Consider the following 16,747-nt stretch of genomic DNA (forward strand, 5'->3'; position numbering starts at 1 on the left):
GGAGGAAGGCTGAACCGTGTCGCTGGCATCTGATCACAGGTCAACAGTGGGTTTAGATTCAAAGCTGAAGGTCTGAACCTCCGCAACCAGCCTCGGGCCGGAGTTATTATTCTTTAAAACTTTGAGCCGTTGGCTTTTTGACTTTTTTGCTCCGTTGAAAGGTAGAAAGGATGCTGGAGAGCAACTCCTCCAGCAGAGAGCTGATTTCACACAGTTGAATTATAGGACAGGATTAGAAGCTTTTTCTCCTTAACCTAGGGCCTCTCTTAACCTGAACCTATAACCTTGGTGTAAGGCTCATACAAAACAGCAAATCTTTTTATTTACACCATTACAAGTGTAAGTTTTACAGTCTGTATTATTAATGCATGTGTACTGATTCTTTCTTAAATGTTCCGAACGGGTTGGTCAAACAGTGACCAACAGTGACATCCAGAGCACCCAGAGTAGTGTCCCCAGGAATTAATCTTCCATATTTCCAGCAAACCATTCTAGCAACACACAAATGCCAAACCATATTTTATGTCTTGACAATGCCCCTTCAATAAATCATACTACTCTCATACTACAATGCAATTGCATCATCTCCACGAGGAACCAGGGAATGGGTTTTCCTAACCTGTGAAAGCTGAAAAAGCTTAGAAAACAAACATGTCCTTTCCTCCTAAGGAACTCATCCTGCTTTATGCTGGTAATTACATGTCATCTAGTAACAGTGAACAAATCAGCTGTGCACCCAGCTCATGAGCTTGTGCCAGAGTTTTCGACTACGCTCGTGCTCAGGGGGAGAAATTCTGTTCAGATCATGCACTGTGTGTGGTACGTGGTCCTTATCAGAAATCGACATAGAGACCCGCAGAGAAACACTGTTTCACGCTTTTTAAAAAGCGTGTTTGGATGTGAGCACCCCAGGTGCTGCGTGATTCACACATTTTCTTTTTATTTGATTTTATTTATTTATCTTCTTGGCCCCTCATTTTGTCGCCTCTGCCAAAGTGCTGCTCCAGGCAATTTGCCTATAAGCACGCACTGGCACTGTTTCTGGTGCATATACAGTACACACATAAAACGTTTGCTGATCAGAATTTAACAAGTGGGCATGACGAAAGACTGCAGACAAGTGAAGTAACAGTGGAGCAGGGGGACAATATAAAACGTCCCCCAGAGGACCAACATAAACCCGACAGTAAGTCTCTGTAAGTCTAAGTAAATGGACCATTTGATTGGTACATTTGGACTCATTAGGTCAACATTTACCATCAAATACTGTACATTGTTAGTAAATGAATGAAGGTCCCATCATCTGCACATCTGGACATAATAGTTTTCCTGTTCCAATTTATCCCAAAGGTCAGAAATGGACTTTTAGTCTTAGGTAGAGAACTTTTTCTTTTCAATTGGTGTGAAACGACCCTTTAAATGAACCCTTTAAGTTCGACTGAGGCTGCAAATAAACAAAATTTCAACTTGTCATCATCAACAATTGGCAACACGCTGAACGCTGTGTCCTCGTAGGGTTCATTCTTTTATTATTTCTGAAAAACATTCCTGAGAGATTTGATGTTTCCAACCATGAACTGAACAGAACATTGAATGTGGAATTGGGTTACAAGTGACCTTTTTGTTTGCTTTCGGGAAAATATTTTTGAATCATTTTTTAAAGGGCCTATTTTGTTGTAATAAATTAAATTGTCACACCTGCCTCTCTTCATCTCTGTCAAGATCAATACGGTTTGAAAGAGGCCGAAAGAGCAAAAATTCAAAAGTTTCAGTCAGGATTCATCCAGTTACTGTTTATTATATTTCACACCAGCGACTCTGGGGAAAAATACTTTCAAAGCATATTTGGAGTTTAGAAACAACAGAGTGATTTCCACATGCACACTGCAGCAGAAGACACATGGGGCTGCAGTGAAAACTTCAGGCTGCTTCATTAAACACAGGGTCAGGCATGTTTAATTTCCTCAGCTGGTTTTATTGACTCCAAGCTGCTGCAGCGTCTGATTTTTCAGCTGCAACAAAGACTCAGAGTTGTAATCCATACGAGGATTTGTTTATTTGGCAGCGATTTATGTCCATGTACGAAGATCTTTGGTATAATGTTGATGAAAGTGAAACAAAGATAGTACCTGAGGTGTTTTCAGATTGTAGTTCTCAGAGTTGAGGCTGTTTTTTAATTCATACACTCTTTGAAGGTTATTGATCAGACTGAACTTGTGTTTCTTCAGATCTACACTTCAGCTTGTTTTTATCAAATGCATGGAATTCATAAAATCCACTGAACATGCTCTACCTGTCTACCCTGTCTCCTTCACCTGTTCCTATGTAGTTTCACGTTTTCCCATCGTTCTTCTGCAGCAAACACAACACATGGAGCCTCGTCCAAACTCATGCTGTAAAACTGACATTTTGTTCATTGTGGTGCCTCCAGAAGTGTCATACTAGAAAACAACATCTCTGTAAGGCAGGTGCATTTTTTTTTAAAAGCCAATAAACATCTGCTTTTTTTTTTCCATCTGTGCTTTTCCAAACTGCTTCCCCTCTTTTGATGGTTTGTTATTATGATTATCTATGAGTGGCCACATGTAGCTTAACGGTTAATAAACAAAACATTCTGCTCAGCCGCTCTCGCTGGTTTCCTGCATTTTGCACTAACAAAGAGAACAATGCTGATGCTGTGTCGGTGGGGTATGTTATTGTGCAGTTTGAATTCCTTTATTCATGAACATGTATATTAACTATTACTCATATGTTCATTATTTTTATCTTTTAAGCTTTTACAACTGTCTCCATCTTAGTGTACAGTTGCCATGGTTACAGATGTTGTTCTCATCTATTGCGGGTTTAGTGTAAAAATCCATTTATTTGTTGATACAGAGTCTGTGTCCCTCTGTTCTGCAGAGCAGCGAGTGATTCAGAAGCTGAATCACATTCTCACTACTGTTCACAGGCTTTAGCTGGAGAAGAGTCTGTTTTCTTTAGTGAACAACTAGAGGAAGATGTAGATACATTACATTCATACTGTAACATCTAATTTTATCTGATCTTAATGATCCGATGATTTGATAAATGTCTGCACGCTGCCTGCATTCTGACGAACTGTAGATTACAGATTTATTAGTCCATAAATCAGTTTCAAGAACGAGTAAATCAGATGCTGGAGACACAATGAATTAATGTAACGTGTTTTTTTATGCAATGTTGCAACTAAACCAACTTCTGCAGGAAAAACTGACTTATTAAAGAAAGTTATCAGCTGTTTGATCTTCTGTTTAAATAGAGTCCTACACGTCTGACCTACTTAGTCTGTCTCCATGTTTCTCCTTTTGTGTCTCTTCTTCATTTTTGCACAAATTGAAACTACATTAGTCTGACTTTGATGTTTGTCCTCTAACTTAAAAACCACATACTTAATTAGTGTCTAATCAGTTTCTGTGCTGCCTTATCATTGAATGCTTCCTTCAGTGCATCAGTTAAGATTGATCTCATCATATTTGTCTTGTCTCATTCTTAGACAATAAATCAGCGATGGTGGTTCTGAATCGGTTCTTAATTAGTTCAACAGGTGGAAATATGAGACATTAACTAACTTTTGCCAGTGGAGCCCTGTTCTCTCCACACTCCATTTTCACATAAACATTCAAATTGATGAATGATGAATGAATGAACATTATCCACGCTCAGGAGGAGTTTTGTCTTTTTGGAGGTTAAAGCTCCACCAGCAGTATAAAAACAAAACTCTTCATTAACACAGTATCTCCGCTCGCTCTCAAACTATTTCCACTTCCTTCTCCATGAGTCTGTGCAGCAGCTAAAGGTGAAACTTAATTGAACAAAGCGGCCAGTGTCTATTTCTTAATGCAGCAGCAGTGTGCCAGAGACTCCAAACACAGCGTCCATTTCTTAATTGAAGGCTGCCCCTCTAAGATTTATACTGTCAGAGTCCATTTCATGATGGAGCCACAGCACTGAGCCACCAACAATCCTCTGATATAGTTAGTTACTCACCTGCTGCAACAGTATGTGTTAGCTGATGCATGTGATCCACTATGTCGGGCTTTTAGTTGAATTATTCTAAACCAAACTACATTAATGAAAGTGAAAACACTAAGAAAGAATCTTGAAGATGCTGCAGAAAACATCGTAAACAGTCGACCTACAGAAATAAGTTAAATATCAAAATGTCAAACAAAGAATTAGAAGAATGTTTAAAGTGTTTTTTAATCTCTAACTCAGATTTTGTGTCTGTTGTGTTTTCACAGATCCTGGTTCTGGTTCAGGAGACGGAGACGGTGAGTCTTTTATTTTTATTTATTTATTTATTTTTGTGCTATTTAAAGATTGCCTGCTTCACTCGGCCCCAACTGAAAGTCAAACACAAATCAATTACAGCTGATTCTTTATCTGCCCTCCACAACCATTAAGAGCTTGTATTAAGAGTCTCTCTGATATGAAGAAAGTGAGGTCAAAACGTAGCTGAATGAAGCCTGAATGCAGCATTTGAGACTCTTTTATTCTTCCTGCCTGTGTCTCTTTGTATCTCTGCCCTCCCTCGTTGCATATTAGCTCCTCTAATAAAGGCCATGTGGACGTTTTCAGTCTCGGTGTTAACTCCTCCTGGATCAACGGGCTGATATTTTCCATCTCGTGGGAGTCGAGCTGAAAGCCTCGCCGTGGCCAAATTTGGCAACAGAGACATTTTGCAACCATCTGGGAGCGCCGACCACAGTGTTTGTTGTTTAATATGCCTGCTTGTGGGGGGAGGGGGTTTAATTGGAGACATCCTCTGGAGAGACGGTATCTCCACCATCTGCATGTGGGTGGGGTTGACGAGCTGGTGATTCCCCCACAGGCAATGGAGCGATTGAGCCTCTGAGATAAATTATTAAACCTGACTTGAGTCTGTATTTGTCTGTATTCTCTAAACATGCTCACACTTGTGAAGCTCCCTCTGCTGGTAACAGAGGTGGTGACTGAAAGATTTTCATTTAAAATCTCTGGATCTGGAAAAATTAGAAATGTGGAATGCTAAATACACTGTTAAATAAATTAAAGGACACTAAAACACTTTGAAAACACATCAGATTTAAATTGGAAAAGAATCATGCTGGATATTTATACTGGTATGTACTGGGTGATGTGTTAGGAATGAAACGATGCTACATCGTTTGATGGAAATTAACATATTCAACCTACAGAGTGCTGAATTTAAAGACATCCTGAAAATCAAAGTAGAACAATGATGCAGCAGGTTAGTTCATTTTACTGAAGTTTCATTTTATCAACTCGTAATGGTACTCAGTACTTTGTATGGCCCCCACGTGCTTGTATGCCTTACAACATTGGGACATGCTCCTAATAACATGGATGTTGACAAGGGGTATCTCCTCCCAGATCTGGTCCAAGGCATCACTGAGCTCCCGGACTAATGTTCCAGAGGTGTTTTATGGGCATGGGGGGGTCAATCAATGGTATCAGTTCCTTCATCCTCCAGGAACTGCCAGCATACTCTCACCACATCAGGAAGGACATCCTAAGACCCACTGCACCAGTGTAGGGTCTGAAACTGGGCCCAAAGTTTTAATCCAATACCTAATGCCACTCAGGGTGCTGTTGTCTAGCCTGTAGAGGTCTGTGTGTCCCTCCATTGACATGCCGACCCAGACCATCACTGACCCACCACCAAACTGTTCATGCTAAACAATGTAACAGTCTGCTGGAGGTCATTTTGCTCTGACAGTGCTCATCATGTTCCGTCTTGGACAAAGTAGCGGATACCGGTCCTGTTGATGGGTTAAGGACCCTGAAACTGATTAACAACCCCCTCTGCTACTTAACTGACCAGTTTAATATCCCAGAAGTTTAATTGACTTGATGCTAAACTCTGATTAAAACCTGTTCCTGTGATTTGTGAATAGAATAGAAACACTTATGAACATGAAAAAAGAAACTCTTAATGTTTATGAATTGCAGGTTTCAAGCAGTAACTGCATGCAGAGGAAATGCTTACTGTCATTTATATACTGCAAGATTGATGATACTGTGTCCTATTTGGTTTTTAGATTTTATGCTAATATTAATCTTCTTTTTAAATCCACCAGTGGTTCATTCATAAGTGATGTTGTGCAAGTACTGTAAGAAGAAAAAGTCACATTACCTGGTTTTGTGCTTTAACTGGTCATAAAATGATCTGATCTTAAACCTAAATCACGAGTATAGACAAACACATTGTACTTAAGTTAATAACACAGAAACAATTATAAACTTTAGTGTCTTTATTGAACTCACCAATTAAACTGTCACAGTGCTGATGGGAAAGGTAAACCTTAGATTTAATAACAGTAATAACATCAGTACCTCCTGCAGCTGCACAACAATCAGAGTTTTAAATTCTTTCACTTTGGGCTTTATATGTTAAAAAGGCTGTGTAACATTATCTACGTTGATGTCAACGTACTTAAATTAAAGCTGAGCCCTGGCACTTAGTATACTGTAGTATCCTCTACTTAATTTCAAATTGAATGTACTAAAACAAAAAGCCCATGGAACATAAGAGGTGACAGTTCATACTTTAAATGTTGACAGTGACAATTAGAAGTAAAACATATTTACTGCTCCAAATGATAAGAACTCTAAGAGCTACGTTACCTCTGAGATGCCAGGACTGTTCGTGCTGATTCACCGTTACTGTTGTTCAGATGCTCTCGGTTTCCAACCTGAGCTGTCAGTTTGATCGTTTAACCTTTTCAGATGACATCTAATTAGCCTTTTCCTGCCACCATAATGTGAACTGAGCATGTGTGTGTGTGGGTGTGATGTGGGTCGCTGTCTGCTCTGAACTCAACTGATAAAAATGATGCGACAGTGAGATCCTACAACTCTGTCTGCGTTCGATTGATCAGTTTTCAGAAACGAGCTCCTCTGTCTGTGGAACCGTCCTTGTGTTTTGAGACATTTTCCTGTGAATCATCCCAGCTTTGGACGCTCTCATCATCTTGTTCTGCTATTATCTTTGGATAAAAGGGGGAAGCTTACTCCCAGCTGAGGATGGTGACTGTGATGGAGACTGTGAAGTCTGACAGGATAAACAATGTGCAAGTTCAAACAGGAATGGGCATCCCAGTGGGAGGTCTTCGACTGTGTCCTTTAGATAGGACTGGGGCAGTGACGAAGATGAAAAATGAGTCAAATATAACTCTGTTTGCTACTTGTTATTTGTTTTTTTACTTGTGTCTTATGTCGTCTTTGAAAGGAAAGAAGATATGTTTATCATGCAGCATACTGTAAGAAGAACTTATCCTCTCGTGTTGTACATGAGGTTGTGGTTCTCGGTACTGGTCTTTACTCAACTATAGTAAGATTACAGGTTGCTTTGTACATGTACTAAATAACTAACAGCTTGTTGTAACTTGCTAATTAGCTAATTGGTAATTGATACTGTTTACTTGATGCTTTAGATGAACCTTAATGCTGGCAGTAAGTTGAACTATGACCTAGTTTTCTTTCTAAAACTAGGACCAGTGTTGCATGTAATTACTACTTAAGCAGAAACTGTGCTGGGTCATGTTAGTGTATTCTCATATATGTGGACAGAGACTGGAAAGTGGAGCTTTTTGAAACTTATTTGCAGAAATAAAAGAAGTTCAGTATGGAGCTTGGTGCTAGATAGCGACGTCACTGCAGGATGTCAAATAGAGCATTTCCACTGCAGGAGCTTTGTCTATGGACCTAGAACTTTTTGAGGAAATTAGTTCCCCTGACTCCATTCCCACTGGAGGACCCAGGGTCTATATTTAGTTCTGAATCTCTAACTCTACACCCCAAGAAAACCTCAGGTGGAGGCGAAAGTGGTATTTTCTTATAGTCCAGGAACTATTAGAACAGGAAACAAACTGATTTAGGTTTTTTTCTCTATCTGCCCCCTAGTGGGTCTATGTGTTGGTGCGATGACGAGGTCATGGTGGGGCGAACCACTTCACACTGCATGGATGCAACACTAGCTCTTTAAAATTTTACAGGGGATAATGCAGCCTAATTATGTTTTTAACTTTACCAAACATCAATAAATGTGCATCCCTCACACTAACAGTAATAGTGGTCACACCTAGAAGCTGTTTGTTTTGTGTATAAATGAATGTGCAGGTTTAGATCCTGAGGTTCTCCAAAAGCCTTCAGTCCCTGTTTTGGGTAAATTTGACAATACACACCCCGACTCTTCAACTTGGAACTAAACCTGAGCTAATCAGTACAGTACGCATGTTTATTGTTAAATGAGGCCTCATTGAAAATCCAACCAGTTTTTGAGCAGACAGAGAACCTATGAGGGGTGTGTGATTGGTGAAGCAGTTGTATTGAATGTAACTGTGGGTGGAGCCAGTGTGAAGCAGCAGCACCACGCTGTCAGCAGAGTCAAACACAAACAAAGAGCCTCTCTGCTGCAGATCCTCGTCCATCGATCAGCAGCCTCCGAGCCCCAACTGAGCTCTCCATGTTCAATACATCTACACGCAGCAGGCCAATCTGTCAGCCAGTAGGCAAACACACACACACACACACACACACACACACACACACACACACACACACACACACACATACACACTCTCTATACAAACAAACACACTTACTTTAGCATCCACCCTCAGCCATGCCAATCATATTCTCACTCTCAAAGTAAGTCAGCAGGATTATTTTACCCATCACCACGATGTTTCCACAACCCCAAACAACCATTTAGGTCAATATGTTTATTGTCAGATTAAGATCATTCTCTAATTCTTTTTATTCCTTCAGTGTCTAAATCATCTTTTAAGACAATTAGTCAAATTTCTGATCTTAGTTTGATGCGTTTCTGTCAGTATTTGTGAAAGTAACTAACTCTTTTCATGGGTAACCATTAATTAAAATAACAGACTGTTGTTCACATCATATGGTTGCTCCTGTTAAAATAGATAATATCTGTTTTTCCTAAGATTTCGATGGCTTCATGTGAAGGTTTTCGCTGTGTGCAGGATGGTCATTACATTTTCTGTCATTTGCTGTGGATTAATTTCAATTCCCTTGAGAGTACTGAGCTTTTGCCCTAATACATGACAAAATTACACTTGATGATTCATGAAAATGGCTCTCTTGATGAAAGGCAGTTATGAATAATCCCTGCAGCTCTTTGATATTAGATGTTCTGCTTTTTATGGCCTCATGTGCTCTGAACCCACTTTCTACTACAAAATGGATGCCATCATGCGAGATGACATTAAATGCATCCCCTGTAATGATAATAATAATATCATAAGATGATAATGTGTGGCTCTGTTTCCATTTGGCTGATAAGCTCCAAGAGTTTCCTCACACTCAGCCGTGTCTGATAGAAAAGTGTGTGAGCCGCATCGCGTGACGATGGAAGAAACTGTGTCATCAGTGTTAACAGCGCGGCAGCACTACTGAAACAGAAAACAATGTGAGCTTGAGGTTGTTTTGGAAATGAAATGAAGTCAATGTTCTGGAAAGAAGTGCAAAAATATTAATAATAAAAGCTGATTATCTTGTTTAGGGACGGAAAAATATAGAATACAAAGCGTTTCACAGTCAGTAAAGCAGAAAGAGATGCAACATGCAAAGTGTCACAGGTGAATAACTGTGCAAATTCAGCAGAATCCATTATATATATATATATATATAAAACACAGTATAATGGATTAATTAAGACACATCTGAACTCCAGAATAGAAATCAACTTGTGCATTTGCACAAGAACAATGTTCTTTTTCATTTCTAACATATTATGTCACTTATTTTTCCAAACAGCTTCAGTTTCCTGGACTAAATCATGTACATTGTAGTTGTAAACTAGTGTGAAAAAAGGAATCTTATACAACCCAGACTGTAGGTTTTCACAAGTCTTGTACTTCTGTGCTTCACACATTCAATTGGAAATGAAATAACATTAAAGTGCCAACTGTCAGATTTAATGTGAGTAGAATTATATCAATAAAGTAAGAACTGGGACAGATACGGCTGATTTATAAAACCCTATATTACTCTCCAGGATCTAGACGTTTCCTCATGAGTGATCAAGAAAAGACTGACCTAACATGACCAAAACCCTCAGAGGATTCACCGCAAGTTGCAAACCGCCGGTCAACCTTAACAGAGCAACCAGGCTGCAGTTCAAAAGAAAGGAAGAAATGCAACAGACTGACGAAACAAAAATCCACAAATCAAAGAGGAATGTGTGGAGAAAGTTGGAAACAGCTCATGACCTCATCTATCAAACACAGCGTGGCCGTGTCGTGGTCATGTATGGTGACAGTTATTGATCATTTCACTGCTGACAGAAGCAGCAGGATGAATGTAGATGTTTACCGGAGCTTTCAATGTGCAGCTTAATGCATCAAGTATCATTAGGAAACATTTCACAATGTGCAACTTTGAGAACAGACGAGCAACGTGTAAAAAATACAAGGGCTGAAGTCAATGCATGAAGTTAAGTTAAGTTTTCTTGAAGATGCTGTTTCCCGCTTTGTTAACCTAATGTTTTCAGCTGTCTCGCTTTCATTAGTGAATCTTTCCCTGCGGAAGTAAGCAGAATAATGCAAGGTGTTCTGTGGAGGAGTTGTGTGACAAGCTTTGATTGATTTGTGTAGGCAGCTGTAATTAAGGGATTTGGTTTTGTGTGTTTTGAGTAGGAGTTAGGCTGGATTCACACAGACATTACAGCTTATTAGACACCAAGACACAGCACAATGGTTTGTAAAACTCACACGACACCAACTGTTTTATTTTTAGTCGTGATGATCTGAGAGGGGAAGTAGCAGTGGAAGTACAGTCTCCTATTTATTATAAACTAATTCTTCAGAAGTGTACGTGACTGACCAGAGCAGCCCCCTGAACCACTTGTGCAGTGCTGCGCCGTTTCCACAATTGCAAACATCTTCTGTTTCACATTTTCTATTTTAATGACATATGTGAACTTCTTAACATTAACATAAGCACAAATATGTTTTCCTTACAGATGACGAGGGTTCAGCCTCTGACAAAAAGTTCGCCAAGTGCAGCACGTGTAAATATGGAGCAGAATGTGATGAAGATTCAGAGGACGTCTGGTGAGTGTTCGTTGATGTAGTTAACACGATCTGAAAATGAAAACGATATTTCAGCCTCTTTTTATAGCGTTCTGCTTATTGCGTAATGCTTCAACACAGGAAACCATCTCATTCTGGCTCGAACACTGAGAAAAGCTGACTGGTCATTGTATTTCACCATAAAAGACAACTAAATAGGACACCAACTCCTGAGGGAAATATCTGCCTTATTAGTAGCTAAATGCTCCACTGTGTCCACAAGATAGTTCGAAAAACAGCTGTTTGGTGCATCTGGAAAGAACCGAGAGTAACACCTTTCACATTAGTGATTTCCAACCATTGTTAATATAGAAATATTGATTATTGCAGCTTTATTGTGACTGTGAAGAGACGTCTACGGAAATGTTTCTCTCAGATAAGAGGTTTTGAATGTTTTTACATGAAGTACAAGAAAATCCCAAAAGACTTATTCACAACTTAATGTTAAGCTGTTTGACTTTCAGAAAGGTGGAATCTTAACCTTTGTGCCATGTTGAAAATCGACCATCTGCTAATGAGATGTTTGTGAAAATCAAGATCCATTTACTGCTTTGCTAAAAGAGTCTGTGGATAATATTAATCCTGCTCCTAACGTCTTTTACATGTCTGACAAGTCTTTAAAAGGAGCTCTTTCTTAATCTGCTAAATTAATGAGCTGTGTCTTCATTTAGAAGTCTGTGTGTGTCTTTCTTAATGATCTAGTGCTGATGTGGTCTGTGTGACAATAAGCTGGAGAGCGAAGGCTGAATTTTTATTTTCCTGCGAGAAACAGTGCTGACATGACTCCTCTCCTCTCCTCAGGTGCATATGTAACATCGACTGCAGCGGTCACAATGAAAACCCGGTGTGTGCCACTGACGGAAACTCCTACAACAACCCCTGTCTGGTCCGGGAGGCGTCGTGCATGAAGCAGGAGCAGATCGATGTCAAACACCTGGGCAGATGCCCTGGTAAGACACAGCCTAATGAAACGCATTGCATCTCCTGGAGGAGGCAGGAGCAGCTTTATTACATCACTCTGAATGACTGTGATGAGATCTGTGCACTAGTTCAAACTGCTGTGGGCAGGCTAATCTCATCATCCTAAATCACACAACGATGCTGTAATATAGGAACTGACTCCTCTTTAAACTAAAACCCTCCCTCTAATTGTCTAATCACAGCTTAGTAACCAAAACCACACAGCCGGTTTTTGGATTTCTCCACATTTTTTTGCAAACGTTATTTAAGTTAATGGATTTTTATTTTTAATTATAAAAATATTAATTGAGGACCTTGAATAATCAGTCACATTTTAGGCCTTCACAAACTTTTCAAATCTACTTTGGTGATGACTTTCAACATTCACTCTGCTGGACTGGTCTAGTTTCTGTCAGTCAAATGTGGCAGCACATTAACCAGCACAAAATCCTGGAAAATGTTGAGTCAGACTTCCAAAGAAGTGAGTTTTCATGTCTCAGTGAGCAGCGGCAGAAGACGGGGCATGTTGTACCTGTCAGCTGTAACAGTGAATCAAGATGCTGCTGATCCACCGCTCTGTCAACTTTCTCCTGATACAATATTTTTCACGTCAGGTGATTCACAAGGAGGAACTCGGTGCAGGCTCCTGCATCAGTGCGATACTCAGTAGAGGTGAAGGAAGCGCGTGTGTGCGTGAATTAGATGAATAATGTCATCAACGTAAATGTGTAAAGTTGAAGCTGAGGTGCCTGAAACCAGTCAGATGTCTGTTTTAACTGTATTTATGAAATAACATTATTCAACAGCCGTAGAGAAACGTGGAAACACGTTGACTGTGCAAACATTTGTGAAACAAAAAGCTGTGTTTTCACTCCAGATTCAAGATTCAACAAACTTTATTAATCCCTGAGGGAAAGAGCTTTGTCCAAGCCTTAGGTGGTGTCTACATTTGTCCATACAAACCCCAAATTCATTGATTTTACTATTATTCCACTGGAGGCTGAAAGCAGAGAAACAAAAATAAAAAAGAGTCAAGTCATAATTGATTTTCTAAAGTTGACTATAGTTCATCAAATAGTCATTGTACAGTATGTCCCTGTTCCCTCTGGTAGTCTGCAGTGTCTTAAGTTGTCTGCATCGCAACACACAAGTTGCTTGATAAATAACTGATTATTGGTTTGAGGCAAATGAAGAGTTGCATTACTGCTTTACAGATAAATGCAGTGTGATTACAGTAATGTGGACTGGGGGGAAATGCTGCGTTTGCTAAAGATTATTTTCAGCAGTGCTTTAATCCCAGGTGCTTTTATTTGATTGGGTGTTTGGAGGAGAAGAAAAATACTGAATGTCACCATCTCCATCATGGTGGTGTCTCTGCACCTTCAGCCTGTTCAGCTCTCTGAGACCTCTGCGATCACGCTGTTAACTGACGTGCATGAGCAGTCAGGCGGGGGCGGAAGATTTTAAAGCTCCATGTGCGGCTTTGTGGCGGCCGGCAGAAAGCGCTGTGTGAAGCTCCGATGCCACCGTATTGTTCTGCCAGTAAGGGGCGTTAAATTAAAGGATATTCACCAAAGAAAATGAGATTGTTGGTGAGCAGGGGTTCTACCTACCCTGAGTAATGTGGTAATAAGAAATAAGATGTGTGTTACATGTTCAAGTCGACATTAGCAACACAGAAAAGCCTGACCTGGACTTTTTTGTACCTTTCTGTCTCGTCATATTTCAATTTTTCTATTTAGCTCTACAGTATTGTGGTTGGACTCACTCAGTCTGCTGGTATTTTTCTCCACATAAACACAACATATAGAAAACATATTTGCACTTCTACAGGATGAAACTGTGCTGTAAGCCTGTAAATACATTTCTTTGCACCTTCATGAGATTCTCTAAGTACTTTGATTCCTGTGGATTTAGTTTCAACCCTCACTGCTCACGCTGTCGACTCCCAAACCCGACTGGAGTGTGTAGATATCAGCCTACTACTGATAAATCAGCCGGCTGATGCCTTGATCACTATTTTATTGAATCCAAATTGAAAAATCCTATCATTCAGCCTTGTTGAGCTTCAGAAAATGGCCGCTATAACCTCTGTGAATTATGAAAGAGGCTTGTTCCACACCAATAAACTGCCCTGCAAATGAAAAGCATTTCACAGCCCCTGAGAGACTCTCAGGAAACACTCACTGATCCTCAGATGAAAGTAGAGACTCTCAGTGAAAGAGTTTCTCTCATTCAGTTTAGACAATGAGTCCAGTTTAAAGGTGTGTTGATGTACTTTGAGACATGTAATCAAATGTGAATACATTATTTGAATATCATGTTGCAGTAATCAGTCTAATTGTTGTCTGTATAGTGCAGCAGTTCAGCAGATTTCATACCTTTATGTGGACACGAGCGATATCCTTTGTTTTTTAATTGTGTACTGTGAATCATTTGAGCCTTTTTCAGTCAACACTGTTCAAATGTTGCATCATAAACACTTCAGAGGGAGTCTGCTTTCATCTAAGCCTTCCCCCAGTCTTCAGCTTCACCTGCACCGGCAGGAGTTAAACAGCTTTTATTTGCAAGTGGTTTATTAGGATTTGGACGAAATTGTGTTTTTCAACATGCTTTTAATGATCAGTCTAGACTCAGTTTGCCATAATAACAGTGGAAAAAGTTAGAGAAACTTTAGAAAATTGAATCAAAAGTAAATTTAAAAGATATAACAGCAAAAGCACTTTTTTATTTGTGGCACCTGATGATATTTTGTTAGTGATTAAGGATTTTTCGTCATTTCAGTGTAAATCCTTTAAACCTCCCTCTGAATCCCAGATATTACTCTCTGCTGTGGCTGCTTAATGTTTCCACCTCCAACATTATTTAAATGCTGTAGACAGAGGTCATTATTCCACATTAACTTGCTGATGTCGTGAAAATGCAGAATTGATGCTGTTTCACCCTCGGTGAGTGCAGCTGACTGCACAACTGTGACTATTTCATCTCCGCCATAAATCAGCCTCATTATTGAAACCGTGTCAGACAAATTAATGCATCTAATCACCAATGTTTTCAATTAACCCTCAAACCAGGCATGAAGTTTGTTTCTACAGGAGCCGAGCTTTGATTCCACTCGACATTAATCCACACTTCGTAACGCGTCCTGTTTTAATCTGACGCAGAGGAATTTATTTGGTCAGCTCTGAATGCTGCTTCATAAATCTGTGGTGTAAAAACAGGTTTTACACCACAGACTGCATAGATCTGTCAGAAATCAGGTTCTCTAGGTTTTTTTGTGGTACTGTAAGAAGTTCCCAGAGCCTAAAGCAGAGTGCAAGATACTCATCATACAGAACGTGATATTTCACAACAATAAATGTTTCATTATTTATTTATTTTAATTATAATTACTGACACATTCATGTGTCCCTGTTAAGGTCCTCCCTCACTGAGCTAATATGAACCAAGTGTTAATGATAAAACCTTCAAATTCATTTGCAAAGAAACTTTCAAAACATTTTTCTAGAAAGAAAATGTTTGACTTTAAATATCTTGATTGATTAGTACAAAAAACTAAATAGTAAATCTGTAATTAGTTTGCAGATTGTTGCAGTTGCATATAGTAAAATCATTGAGTGAATTCTGTATTTGCATGAATAATAACATAGACAAACTAACAGTGTATATTACCTCCACTTTCCAGTCTTCAAATTCAGTGCCACTGTCGTGAGATTAATCGTCTTTGCTTTTGTGATCTATCACTGAATTATGTGCTGGCTGGGAGTTGGAGTGTTGGATACAAACTTCATTTGCAGTCACAGTTTGCTGCCTGATGTTTCTCAGAGTTTGTGCCAACACCCAGAGCTCCTCCAGTCTCAGAACATCCTCAGAGTTTGTTCTGAGGATCTGATTTATGTTGATAGACTCACCTTGAATCACACGGTGTCGTCTTACTGAAGACACACTCTCAGCTCTCTCTCGCTCTCTGTGGGTGTTGGCAGGAGACGGTAACCCGGCAGGATTTATGGATTTTTTTTGTCAGAGCTTATTGCCTTAAGGTGGCCTGTGATCAAGAGTCTGACTGGCTCAAGGAAGGGATGGGTGAGCCGGGGCTATGTGGGTGTCCAGCACCCTGAGGTGAAGAGCACCTGCCCTCTCTCCTGATCTGCTCTCCTCTCAGGCCGACACTCTTTTACTTTCATGAAAGACACCATTATGAGAGCAAGTAGATTTGGGGAAACTGTAAAACTGGAAAGTTCAAAGCTGTTTTATTTGACCACTCACAGCTTGGGGCAAAATTAAGGTAATTTAGATCAGCCTGCAACATTTTGACCTTTAATGCAGTGGAAAACAAAAGGAAGAAGATCAGACTAAACCTTAAGATCATTTGATGATGACAGTTTTTTGGAAATTAAAACAATATTAAATATGCACTGTCTATTAAAAACATAACATGACAACAAGAAAACGCTCACTCCAGAGAAAGAAGAGGGTTTGAGATGCTAATTCCAGAAGTGTGTGCAGAGATGGTTTAATCACACCAGAGAAAGAAGAGGGTTTTAGGGTTTAGGTGTTGATGCATGTGTCAACCAAAGTTTAAAATAGAGCATTTAAAGTTGCTGCAACTCACAGATTGATTGACATTGACAATGTGGGGAAACTAAACATCCTGAAACTAAAAGTAA

The 16,747-nt window shown here is 39.6% G+C and overlaps 1 protein-coding gene across 1 annotated transcript in view; it reads left to right on the top strand.

Moving 5' to 3' along the window:
- Window positions 1–16,747, top strand: part of tmeff1a (transmembrane protein with EGF-like and two follistatin-like domains 1a) — a 67,122-nt gene that overhangs the window by 41,219 nt on the left and 9,156 nt on the right. Inside the window, exons 4-6 of the mRNA XM_026374881.1 lie at window positions 4,263–4,292; window positions 11,012–11,102; window positions 11,922–12,070. Of these exons, the coding sequence (XP_026230666.1) occupies window positions 4,263–4,292; window positions 11,012–11,102; window positions 11,922–12,070 (270 nt within the window). The remainder of the gene's footprint in view (window positions 1–4,262; window positions 4,293–11,011; window positions 11,103–11,921; window positions 12,071–16,747) is intronic.

This window comes from Anabas testudineus, chromosome 17, assembly GCF_900324465.2.
Source record: "Anabas testudineus chromosome 17, fAnaTes1.2, whole genome shotgun sequence".
NCBI lineage: Eukaryota > Metazoa > Chordata > Actinopteri > Anabantiformes > Anabantidae > Anabas > Anabas testudineus.